At 52.0% G+C, this 13,131-nt stretch overlaps 1 protein-coding gene across 2 annotated transcripts in view; it reads right to left on the bottom strand.

The window, feature by feature from the left end:
• The window catches only part of GYPC (glycophorin C (Gerbich blood group)), a 43,758-nt gene extending 31,499 nt beyond the window's left edge, over nt 1–12,259 (bottom strand). Inside the window, exon 1 of one of the 2 annotated variants that reach the window (XM_073807814.1) lies at nt 11,928–12,259. In XM_073807814.1, coding sequence (XP_073663915.1) covers nt 11,928–11,970 — 43 coding nt within the window. In that variant the 5' untranslated portion in view covers nt 11,971–12,259. The remainder of the gene's footprint in view (nt 1–11,927) is intronic. The other variant, XM_019931874.3, reaches the window with a different exon arrangement.
• Nucleotides 12,260–13,131: the final 872 nt, after the last annotated feature.

The raw sequence follows: 13,131 nt of genomic DNA, 5'->3' as shown, positions 1-13,131 counted from the left end.
TTTTTAATTTTATTTTTTTAATACATTTATTGATTTTATTTAATCTATTTTTTTGGCTGCATTGGGTCTTTGTTGCTGTGAGTGGGCTTTCTCTAGTTATGGCGAGCAGGGGTTACTCTTTGTTGTGGTGCATGGGCTTCTCATCGTGGTGGCCTCTCTTGTTGCTGAGCACGGGCTGTAGGCATGCGGGCTTCAGTAGTTGTGGCATGCGGGCTCAGTAGTTGTGGCTCGCAGGCTCTAGAGCACAGGCTCAGTAGTTGTGGTGCATGGGCTTAGTTGCTCCATGGCATGTGGGATCTTCCCGGACCAGGGCTTGAACCCATGTCCCCTGCATTAGCAGGCGGATTCTTAACCATTGTGCCACCAGGGAAGTCCCAGTTGTGCATTTTTTTCAGTTAACAGGTCACTGACAACTTCTTCAAGTACAAAGTCTTAATTCAACAAGATAAACCTATATCTGGTCAAGGAGAAATTCACCATAATTTAATATCAGCTGTCAATATTAGCTAGTTTTAGATAGCAGTTTATATTTGAGAAGTTATCTTACTTTAAGTTATTCTTTAAATATCTAGATATCTTCTTTAAATATAGAAAAGACACAGGCAATTCGACCTGAAACCTGAATTCCTGTGATAAGAAATTTCTCACTAGGAGGATGGGATGATTTTTATTCCTGTCATGATGTGTGTCTTGCTGCCCCAAGAAGCCCAACGATGCTTTGAGGGCAGGGATCTTGTCTTTAGACTTTCTTTGTCTCCTCCTGCACCCCTAGGGCAGGTGACAAGACAGACACATCGTAAGCCTATGAATTTCTGCTGATGAACCACGGATGTACACGGTGGTTAGTAAACATTTGTGGATAAATTGTTTCCCTAATGGAATTATCCATCTAGTTTCTAACTTTTCAGATTTTCTTCATGGACTCTTGAAGTTTGATAAGAACCTCTCTCAGGGAATTAATTGGTAAAGTGATTGACAGCTGGGTGTACACTGCAGTCTGGCTGTAGGCAAATAATTGAACCACAGTGAAGGCATTTTATGGCTTCATGTGATGGAAATGTCTAATACGGAAGGATCCTCTGAGATGCAAGCCCCAAAGCATCATCACTGACGATGAATAGTGCCTGGACATCAGTCGGCCGTCCTGGGAGGCACCAGCTAGGAGGCTGCAAACAGCGTTACGTGAAGCCCTCAATGTCCAGCGATGACTTGAGGGTGACCATCATAAGGGGGCCCTGGAGTGGGGTCACCAGGCCTCTTCTCCCCCACTCCACTAAAACAGATGGGTTTTTATTGCTTTCATGTTTCCAGACTTCATCTAAGAATTTATTTTGTAGAAATGTCATTACTCCTGAAAAGAAGTGCAGTGGAGATCTGTAGCTGTGACATCGTTTTTTAACGTGTGTGTTTTTCGGGGTGGGGACCCCAGATGGGAAGCCACTGATTTGGGAGATTGAGGGATGTATGGCTTTCATTCCTTTTGGTGACTCTGCAGTCCCAGCATTAGCTCCTCTGCACCACCCCGTCCTGTCCCCACTTAAGAACCTGCTGAGTGAGTTTCCATGGCAGAAACAGTGCACCCCCAAGGGAAGCAGAGACCCGCACTCCACGCACGACAGCTGGCTGTGTAAACTCTCCTAACTTCTCTGAGCTTTGCTTTATTCACCTATCAGAGGAGGCGAGTGGTGCCTCTTTCTTTTTCATTTTATTTTTTATTGAAGTATAGTTGATTTACAAGGTTGTGTTAATTACTGCTGTATAGCAAAGTGAATTAGTTATACATATATATGTATTCCTTTTCTAATATTCTTTCCCATTATGGTTTACCATAGGATACTGAATATAGTTCTCTGTGGTATACAGTGGGAGAACAGACTGGTGGTTGCCAAGGGGGAGGGGATTGGGGGAGGGATGGAGTGGGAGGTTGGGGTGAGCCGATGTAAGCTTGTATGTAGAGAATGCATAAACAGCCAGTAGTGACTCTTGAATGAAGAAAGGAACTAGATCTGAAAGTGCCTAGCAGAGGAGAACATACAGTGCAGGAATGGTCCCATGACTGGTGATACTTCAACAAAAGACAATGCCGCCAGCCCAGGGGTGGGTCTGTGGTGGAGGCATGCCAGAAATTGGCCAGGAATTGGTGGAGGCGTTATTCTCTCCTGGTGCCCTGGCAGTGACCCTGAGAGGCAGCTGCCCGCTGCCTCCCCGGGGAAGAGTGGGAACTGTATGTGGGTTGGCCTCAGCTGGCTGCACTTGCCCCGTCACAGCCCAGCCCTCGTGAGCCTTTCATCAGCAGCTGCTGGGCCACCAGGTGGGGGCCAGCAGAGCAGAGGGGAGCCGGCACAAGTGGCCCGGGGTGGGGTGGATAAAGAATGGCCTTTTCTTCTGAGGCAGGAGAGTGACCTGAGGGCCGCGTGGAGCTGCACAGAGGGGCAGGGGGTCATGGGCAAACCCCTCCCAGCACGGTGGGCAGCCACATCCCAGAGGCAGAAGGACACACCTGGCTCGAGGCTGGACAGTGCAAGTGATGCCCAGTGAGGCCCTGGGGGAATAACCTCTTTGAACCCCAGTTTTCATATTTCCATGGAGCTCATAATATCCATTTCTGGAGTAATAATAGCTACATCCAGGTAACATCTTCCGGTTGAACAAGGTAGCATGTGTATCCTCCCCAGGTGTGGCCAAGAGCACTCCCCACACCGCCTCTGCACCTGTGCTGAGATCCACCATCCAGAGAGATCAGTGCGACCTCAGCAGGCTCTTCGTGGCTCCCCCCGGGCCCCTCGCTGTGTGGCCTCTGTACACTGAGGTCCTCCGTCTTTATCTCTCCCTGGGTCTCTTTCTGAACTGCTTTCCAGCTGTCACCTGGCTATCCCACGGGTACCTGAAAGTCACCTCTGCTCTAGAGAGAATCTTCCTATATCCCTCTTCTTGGTCTTGTATATATAATCGTACAGTGAACAGGAACTGCTTCTTTCATAATGAAACAGGGCAAAGGAAACTTACTTTTAAACTTTGAAGTGAAGAATAGCTTAACTTCCTCACTTAAAAAAGCAAGAGGATAAGAGAAATACAGAGATAGACATAGAGATAGAGACAGAGATAGATAGAGATAGAGATAGGAATTCCCTGGTGGTCCAGTGGTTAAGACTCTGCACTTCCACTTGCAGGGGGCACAGGTTCGCTCCCTGGTTGGGGAAATAAGATCCTGCATGCTGCGTGGCCAAGAAAAAAAGAGAGAGAGAGAGAGAGAGAGAGAGAGAGAGAGAGTCCTGGGTATCCTCACGCATTTCCTTTGGATTCTCCCAATCTCCTGAGGGTAAAGGCAAAGAGCAGGCACGGGGCAGACACTGCAGCTGCCCAGCCCAGGGGCCCTGCCGTGGTTGGGCTGGGCAGCACTGCTGGGGGTGGGGGAGCGTGCGGACTTGAGATGGAAGCCACGCAGAGGAGGGTCAGGGCTCTGGGCGCTGGGCAAGGAGAGCGGCCGGGCCTTGCAGGGACCAGCGGGCACCCAGCCCCAGGGCCTGGATGGGCTGAGCCAGGGCCACAGGATGGCCTTCGTGGGCCTAGGTGGTCTGCCTTCCTGGTCTCTTCTCCCCCCAGATATTAACAATTGTATTTTAGAGGGGCATTGATATAAAGACAACTGCAAGGTTTAGTCTTAAAAGTTCATTTTTCCCGTTTGACTTTAAAAGAACCAAAGCTTTGTTGTGGTTCCCTGAAAGCTCTAAGCGTTGTGCCTGACGTGTGAGGCGGCCCTGGCTAAGCCCCTCCTAGAAACACCTGCCGTGCACGAGTGAGGGGTCTCGGCTGTCGGCAACGCACATTGCCTCTTGAGTTTCTGTATCATCACATGCAAAATGGAGATAAAAATACTTGCTGTAGGGCTGCTAGAGGGTGAAATGAGATAACTTAAGCAGAGCGCAGCCGACTTTCTATGCTTTGAGTCAGGGAGACAGTCGGTCAGGATACTTTACAGAATTTGTAGAAAAGAAAAAAAAAGAGAGAGACTGTAAAATTTTAAAAAAATGACAGCTTGGGATTTTCAGCCAAAGCTGAAATGAATTCATTAAAATGAGAACTTTGGCAGGAGCTGAAGGAGGGCCATTCAAATGACAAGTCAGTCCCACGGCACGATCAAAGGAGAGAAGGCCCAGCTTCCTCGCAGGAGTTCGAGCACAGGGAAGAGGCTGGAAAGGGAGAGAAGGGGCCCCTCCCAGGAGAGAGGGGAGGCCCAGCCCTGCACCCATCCAATGGCAGCATCAAGGGAAAGAGAAAAACGCTGGTGAGAGAAGACACTGAAAGATGGAGCGTCTGCGGGCCAGATGGGAGGGAAGGGGCCCCATGTGCACACAGGTTGGGGTGCACAAGGCATGCCAGGTGGGGAAAGGTCAGTGGGCTGAGCCAGAGGCCACTGTGGGCCACCGAGGGGGCACGGCTTACACAGGATTGGGAGAGGACGCAGGTGAATATGGGACCGATAGCACCAGGATTGTCTACACTGGTTGGACCTTCACATCCCTCCATTCCTCCCTCCATCCATCCATCCATCCATCCATCCATTCCTCCATCTATCCATCCATTCATTCATTTTTTTTAAACATCTTTATTGGCGTATAATTGCTTTACAATGGTGTGTTAGTTTCTGCTGTATAATAAAGTGAATCGGCTATACATATATCCCCATATCCCCTCCCTCTTGCATCTCCCTCCCACCCTCCCTATCCCACCCCTCTAGGTGGTCACAAAGCACCGAGCTGATCCATGAGTGTTTTTAAGGAGGCTACTCTTCCCCAAGACAGCCGAGACCCCTACTGTTAAGGGGCTGGTGTTCAGGTGCGGCTGAGGAGGTGGGGCTGGTAAGGAGACTGAACTGCAAAGGGTAAAAGGTTTGCTCAAAGTCACATAGCTGGTGGGAGAGGACACATGCTCTCTGCTGCTCTTTGACCACCTTGCCCACTCTGATAAATGCAGGAAGGAACAGAAGCCTCGGAGGCAGCCGTCCTAGCTCAGAAGGGAACAGCATCCCAGGGCTATTGCAAAGGCAGCTCCCCTGCTGGGTCTGAGGGCCTTGCCCACCTGGAACCCAAGGACCAGGGCAGACTATGCCTCCTGTCCTTGGTATTATTTTCAGTGGCAAATGAGCAAACAGGGACAGGAGGAGGGCATGCAGAGGGAGCTGGGCAGTGGGGAGTGAGCCTGAACTCACTGAGGACACCCTCAAGCACTCAGGCAGGGGCAGTGGTGAACTCGGACCAGGCTCTATACTAGGAGTTTTATCTATGAGCTGAGACGCCAAGGGGCTGGCGCCATGTTCAAGACCACGGCCAGGTCAGAGCTGGTCCTCATTCAAGACCAAATCCTGAGCTCTAAAGCTGGTATTCTAACCTCCTCATCACTAGCCAATTGAGGCCAAGTGTATTTGCACTAAATGTCTTCAAAAAGTACAGCAGGGGGAAGCTTGAAGCCCCTGCTTGCTAAAGGCTGTGTGTATTGTGTCCGGTTCCAGCGAGAGTGCTTGGGGAGCATCTCAAGCGAAAGGGCCTTTCATAGCCAGTGGACTTTGCTGCCTGGTGAACACAGAGGTCACAGACCGGAGCCCAACGCAGAAGGCAGGCAGGCAGGATTGTTTACCTGGTTTTGATCTGACAAACCACAATTCCCTTCACTTTAAGACACTGCTGAGAATACATGTGCCCGTAGCTACGGGTAAAATAGGACGACTCCCCATTCCAGGGTCCAAGGGGGGAGTGCTGGGGCCCAGGGTCAGCTGGCAGCCACATACGTGAACCCTCATAAAAGTGGGCGTTGTATGAAGGAGAAGGAGGGTAGGAGGTCCCAGCTGTGCTCCCTGCAAGTGGCATGCCAGTCTGTCCATCACAGTGGAGCTAAAATACCTCATCAGGTGTGGTGGGTGCAGTGAGATGATGGGGCAACCTTGCCGAGAGCTTGTCCCTCCCAAGGGCCCCCAAATGCGAGCCTCCTTCCCTCAGAGACCTGGCAGGGGTCAGAGGTGTATCCACTGAGCCCCAGAGAGTATGCCGACCGCAACGTTTTGGCCATAAGAGAAGGGATATGTGGCAGATACAAGACAGGGACTATAATAAAAGCATCATAAAGAGTTATTCATCCCAGTTGTTTTAAATTCCCAGTCTGATAATTCCCACATCTCTGCCACGTCTGGTTCTGGTTCTGACTCTGTCTCTTCAAACAGCGTGTTTTGCCTTCTAGTACGTCTTGTAATTTTTCTTGGCAGCCAGATGTCATATACTGGATAAAAGGACCTATTGTAACGGGGCGGCGAGATGTGGGGGAGGGGAAGCACCCTATGGTCCTAGGATGAGATCTGTAGCCCATCCCTCTGGAGTGTGAACTTCACAAGTGTTTCTCCGTGTTTTTCTCTCCTTGCAGGTGGGCCCAGATGGCTACAGTGAGCTTGAGTTGGGTATTTTCCTTCCCCCAGGTCAGTTATGCTCTGATAGTATCCCATCGGGTTCGGCTCTGGTTAACTAGCTTCCCTGAGGCTAGGCTTTGTCAAGAACAGGTGCACTGGTCCCCTCCTTCCTGCCGGAAACTCAAGAAGACTTTACTCCGATATTTACCGTGGGCACCTGCTCAAACTCCAGGAGGTGGATCTCACAGTATTGCGGGGGGGGGGGGGGCCCAATGACTAGGTCCCCTTGCAGTTTTTAACTCTCAGAGGAGTCCACGCTGAGCCTCCAGCGATCTGTCAGTCCTAAAGAGTCATGAATGAGAGCTGCAGAAGATGTTGGGCCAGGAGGAAGGGCAGGGCTGCAGAGTCAGGCAGGTGGGCAGCCAATGATGCTCTGACACCAGTCACCAGGCGAGGCAGGTGGGTGGCTGTCTGTGAGCACAGGGAACCAGAACACAGGCTCTCCGGTGGCTGGAGGGAGGGTTGGGGGCAGCTGTGTGAGGCCGGGTCTGTGAAGGAACCTAGCATCTTGGGCTCAGGCTCTTGCTGGGACGAGAGAGAACTGGCCCTTGACAGTATCTGCCTTGGCTAAGATGCTGCACACTAACGTTCCTTCTGAAAGGATGTACCCAGATTAAAATGTATAATGACTAAGGGCAGGAAGTGGCGCTCCTGCGGAGGCTCAGATTACATAATGATCTGAAGAAAGCCCTAAGCAAAGATGGGGGAGGGCGGGAGGGGGAGGGGAGGGAGGAAGGAGGGAGAAGATGAAATACCCAATCAGTGCTGAGCGGGAAGGAGAGCTAGGCTGTGATGGCTGGGGCCCATCAGCGTGCTCTGAGAATCTGTTTTGGTTTGACTCTTTGTCCATTTCAATTTATTTTATACTCTGCCCTCCAAGTTCTGGAATAGGAGCTATTGAGCGGATGATTTTTAAAAGGGGCCTTTGGGCTTCCTGGTGGCTCAGTGGTTGAGAGTCCGCCTGCCGATGCAGGGGACGTGGGTTCGTGCCCCGGTCCGGGAAGATCCCACATGCCGCGGAGCGGCTGGGCCCGTGAGCCATGGCTGCTGAGCCTGCGTGTCCGGAGCCTCCGCAACAGGAGAGGCCACAACAGTGAGAGGCCCGCGTACCACACAAAATAATAAATAAATAAAAATAAAAATAAATAAATAAAAGGTGCCTTTGGCCTTTGGAGCGGACATGGGCCTGGAAGTGTTGACCTTTGGGTTGTCTGTGCAGCCCCCTGTTCGTGTCCAAGTTGCTGGCTAAGCACCTCTCTGAGCTAGGCCCCAGTGGTGGGGGGACAGGTGGGGCCACAGAGCTTCTCGGAAGTCAGAATTCCTAGAAGGCAACAGACTCAGAAATCTGTCGGGGCTACAAAGTGTCCCCAGGGCCAGGGTGGGTGGTTTTCTAGTGTCAGGAGGGCCCAGGGAGGCCTTAACTGACCAGTAGGTGTATGTGTGCAGGGGGCGGTACCCAGAGAGCCCAGGGGCCTGAAGCGGGCAGGCATGAGGGTGAAGCTGGAGGGACAGGGTGATCCAGGCACAGAGAGGGGCTCTAGGGGATGTCAACCTGAGCGCGCTGTGGAAGGCAGGGTGGAGGGCAGCAGGTGGCCCAGCGTGGGTCAGGCCCGACCACAGAGATGGGAGTGATGGCGGGCAGCCACAGGCCAAGGTTAGACCACAGGCCTGGCTGAAAAACTGTGGAGTCGTTAGCGGGCTCTGAGTGTCTGTGCAAAGCCACAGCCATGCTTTCCTGGGCAGAGTTCTCACAGTATGTGGGCAGCAGAAGGCCCCGCCTGGCACACAGGGCCAGCAGGCCCGCATGCACCCTAACACCCCCCTTAGTTTGGCCTCTGTTGCCTCTGGGGCCTCACAGCCTGTGTTCACAGCCTGGCTGTGCCCTCAGGACCTGGGAGCCCTGGGGAAGGTCATCATCCTCCAGCCTCCAGGGCTTCATCTGCAAAACAGGGGAGAATATGCCTGTGAGACCAGGCTGTAGAGGAGTGACCCATGCAAGGTGGACCACAGGCCTCGGCATAGAGGTACCGACGTTGTTCTCACATTATCCAAAGCAAACCCAGCTGCCGTCTGCTAGGGAGACTTTGGAGGTGACTAGCACCTGCAGGCTAGGTTTGCTTTGATGAGTTCTGTTAACAACCGTCGCAAATAACACTATCACTGGGCGCGGTGCCAGGTCCTTAGTCTCTCGTTCATCACGTGACTCCCGCCAAGTCACTGTTATCCTTCCCACTAACAGATGAGAAAACTGAGGCTCCGAGGTACTGTGCACCTCCCCAAAGCCAGTAAGTGTCGGGGATGAGATCACATCTGGTCTGACTCCACGGCACAGCCCAGTGTGGGGCTCTGGTCCACTCTCTTACTCATCATGAGAGAAAGGACACATCATTTAACTTCTGGGGTGTGTTTCCTCACTAGTTAGGGACCTGGTAGGAAGTGGGCAAAGGCCATACAAGGTATTTCCCAGCAAAACAAATACAATATCTTACAGAGGTACAAAAACACGTGTAATTACAGAGGCGCACTCAAAGGTGACAACATGGTTTACTCATCAGATTGGCCAAGATAAAAACCACACAGTGTGAATGAGGATGTGGGGAAATAACGATTTTCATTGGCTACCGGTAAGGGTTAGAAATTTATGTGACCTTTTGGAGGGTAATTTTTCAGTACCTACTAACATTGTAAATGTACATACTCTTGGTCCCAGAAGTTAAATCCTGGGGGAATTTATCCTAAAGGTATACAAACACATGCATGCAAAACCCTACTTACAAGGGTTGTCATGACACTGTGGTTAAAAAGAGAAATTAAAGACTGTACACAACCCAGATGTCCATTTGTGGAGGAATTGGTTAAATAAAATAACCAATTCATTTATAATATTCATGCTGTTAAGCCCCAGAAGGATGAGTCTATATATGGTGATAAGGTATCATCTGTAGGATATGGTCTTATGAACAAAAAAGATGAAGTCGAATATGTGTTTCATTTTGCCAACGAAAAATTAATTGTATTACATATAATACTTCTAGAAGGAGTCTCATAAATAAATAAAGTTACTGCCCTGGAGGTGGGAAGAAAGTTATTCTTTTCTATTATGAACTCTTCACGCATTGTTTAACTTTGGTTTGTACCTTGTGCTTACCGGGCCTGTTGTGTTTGCTCACTCTTTGAAAGGTGTTTTGGTTGGGGTCTCCAAAGGGCATTTGATGGACTATATATCTGCCCCCCAAAGAGGCAAACTGACTTTACTTGCCAGCCTCTCTGTGCTAGTGAAGGGCCTCCCTCTCTCTCCCCATAGTGAATGGGCGGATGCGCTCCCACCAAACACAGAACACCTCTTACCCCTCACTGCTGTTTCCCAGAGGGCACTGCAAGTCCCCAGAAATAACTGCGCAACTCTGGGCACCCTTGGAAGGTCCAGCTGCTGGCTGTGCCGAGGCCATGTGACTCCCAAAGCCACGGATAGCTGAAGGGGTTGCGCAATGGCTGTGATGGAATGTCATCTGGCACTGAACGAAACCCTCCCTGCTTTTCCCAGAGGTGGCACATTCTATATAAAGCTGCCAGACCTGGCCATCTCCTTGCTGAGCCTGACCCCTTCCCTCCAAGGGCGAGGCAGTGGATTTCTGCACAGGACTCCTCCGCAATAACTGTGGCCTCTGGGCTTATGGCAGTTGGCTGAACCCATAAGCCCAAAGGCTAGGCTAGGGGAGGCCTGGCCGGGAGGGAGCAGAGGGTCCTCTCTGTTCTAACGTCTGGTTCTGAGGGGCAGTGATGTAAACTGAGACAGGATATAGACACATCCTGCTTGAGTCAGCAGCACGAAATAGGGCCCCATGGTTCTCCCATGGCAGAGATCCTGCCAGAAAGTAAATCCTAAGGATAATCTGGAATGGTATGCAAGTAAGGGCTGCATCCCCATCAGTTCCGCAAGGGAAGTATTTGCAGTCATTGGTCAAGGTCTGAAACTTGAACCCTAGAGAATTGCTGTAGGGGGAGGACGGGGCGGGCGGGGGGGGGGGGGGGGGGGGGGTGCTGCGGTCGGGGGCAGGGCAAGGCTCCCTGAGCAAGCCTGTCCTCTCCAGACAGGCCTGCACTTCCTCGGTCCCTGAACTGGAATAATTACAGTGCCTTGTCCCCTTAACCCTGGTCCCGACACACACACACACACACACACACACACACACTAGTGTCTGACACCCTCACACACACATACACACGCGTCAACACTGACTCACACAAGCTCATGGATCCACAGTATGACGTAAAACGAAAATAAGGATGCCCGACATTTCTCAAGCACTTAACACGTGTTCATCTCTGCGCTGAGCCACTGACATGCACTTAATTCTCACGACCCAAAGAGGCACACTATCCTGTTATTCCCACTTCGCGGATGATGAAACTGTAGCTAAGAGAGGTGGGCTTGCCCCCTTGTGACAAGAGGTCCCGAGGCAGGCAGCAAGGCCCTGACTCCACAAGGAGCTCTGTGCACACCCAGATGGCGCCGAGCACCTCAGCCACCCGTACACACGTGGCCGTGTACACACAGAGGCTCCGAGCGTGCAGATACAGACCCAGCCGCGCTCACCCAGGCTCAAGTTTGCCGCCTAAGGCCACACAACCTTGCTTTTTTTTTAAAGACGTATAAACCCATACCAGGATCATATTAATTACGTAACGTGATTACATGATAGACTCAGAATGTCTCCTCTCTGACAGTTCCATACGATCAGACCTAACCAGGGTAGGAACAGGAGGGATCATCATTCTTTTTTTTTTTTAAAATAAAATTTTACTTCTTTAATTGCAAAAGCCCTGTGGCGGGGGAGGCCCAGCAGTGTTTCGGAACGTTGCTTTTGAGATTCACAGAGAATCTCACGGCGATTTCCTTTCCGCAAGAAAGCATGTGCTGGTTTTAGAAAGAAAGAAAACAGCCTCTGAAGAATTGCAACCGCTCAAATGGTCACGGCGAGCGGATCCCTGCAACATGGGCGTGGGCGTGTGGCTGGTTCCCGCCCGGCCCGGGGAGAGAGTCGGGAAGTTGTCGGAGTTAACTCAGAGTTTCTGCGGACGCGCCTCCACCGTCCTGCCCGGGCAGCTCCGGCAAACAACTTGTGCTTTCTCTCTGCGCTGCTTACCGATCTGCCTCTCTCCCTTTATTCTCTTAGGGGAAAAGTTCTGGCCGCACGCACATCCCCAACAGCACACAAAGAAACAGAAAGCCAGCGGATGGCCGCGGGGGCGGTGGTGGCCTCTCCAGGCCCAGGGCGCGCGGAACCCGCGCACCAGGCTCGGGGCTCCGGACCGGGACTCCGCGATGCCCGGGGCGCTGTGATGCCCGGGGACGCGGCCGGGCGGGGCCCTAGTCCCCCAGGAGGCCGGGCGCGGCCGGAACCCCGGGGCTCCTTGGCCCCCCCCCTCCCCGGCTCGGCCCCCGCGGACCCGTCCCCGGGCGAGTACTCACCTTGGCGGGGCGGGGGCGGCGGTGTGACCTGGGGGCTGCTCATCGCCGACCAGTGCGGGGCGCGGCCCGGGGGACGGTGGTTGACCCTCAGCAGCCGGGAGGAAGCGGCACCTGTGTCACACTCCTCGGCGCGGCCCGAGGGGAGGGGCTCCGGCCCCGAGATAGGCAGACTTCATTTAGTTTTTTCTGCAGACTTGGCTGGTGGGGTTTCCACCCCCTTTTTTTTTTTTTAACAGACACCCGCCCACTTCTGAACTCTTCTGTGCTCCGACTTCCCTGCGCAAGAATCACATTTTTCTAACTAGTTTCTGTTTCCATCTGAAGCTACCACATACAGAGGTTGTGGTTGAGATTTACCCCACGTGTGGGCTGAAAAACTCCCAGATGTGACATAATGCCTGCCCCACCACCATCCGGGACGGTGACCAAATACAGCCAGACCTGCGTTTCAGTCTTGGCTGGCCCTTATGAGGCCTCTCAGATCCGCGGAGCCTTTGTGGCCTGGGAAGAGTTCCCGGCTTGCTGGCCCCTTCTGGCACACTGTCCCAATCCATGGGCTGATGTCTGAGAAAGACTCTTAGGAAAAAAGGACTGCTGGACAAAGGCCTGTGACTTATTCGGACCACCTTTGTTTGAGGCTTCCAGACAGTGTGGAGTTTATTAGGCAATTAAAAACTCGACCTGGATTTTGACACTGGTTAGTTAAAGGCAGTCTACCCATCTCAGCCAAAAACAATGGTATGTGATATGCAGCATTAAGTTCTCCTCGCCCTGCAGAGAGAAAGGCAGGGAGCTTGAGAACATGTCAACCTTGTTTTAAATCCCAGTCCCAGGAAATACCCTGTCCTTCTCCTGTCTCATGTCTGATCTTTCCCGTGGTGCTTTTCATTGCTGTTTACCTGAGAGTCCTCATCTCTGCTGCAATCCCAGGGCACCATTCCAGCTGTCTGTACAACGTGTGTGCTGTTGGGAGTACCCTCTGGATTGAACACAACTCAAGGCTGCCCCCTGGAGGTGTGCGATGCAGGTGCTCTGCCCAGTGCCTCCCAGGCTGGACCACTCCAGGCATCTTTATTAGAGCTGCCTGTTTGACACAGTGGGAAACTGTTCCTAATTCTCTTAAGTTAGATATTGCTTATAGATCTTTAATCAGGCTTCCATGCTCAACATGTCCATGTTGACGTGAAGTGAACTATTCACAGAA

The sequence above is a fragment of the Tursiops truncatus genome, chromosome 7 (assembly GCF_011762595.2).
Source record: "Tursiops truncatus isolate mTurTru1 chromosome 7, mTurTru1.mat.Y, whole genome shotgun sequence".
In the NCBI taxonomy this organism is placed as follows: Eukaryota; Metazoa; Chordata; class Mammalia; order Artiodactyla; family Delphinidae; genus Tursiops; species Tursiops truncatus.
This window is presented reverse-complemented; position numbering and strand designations above follow the sequence as displayed.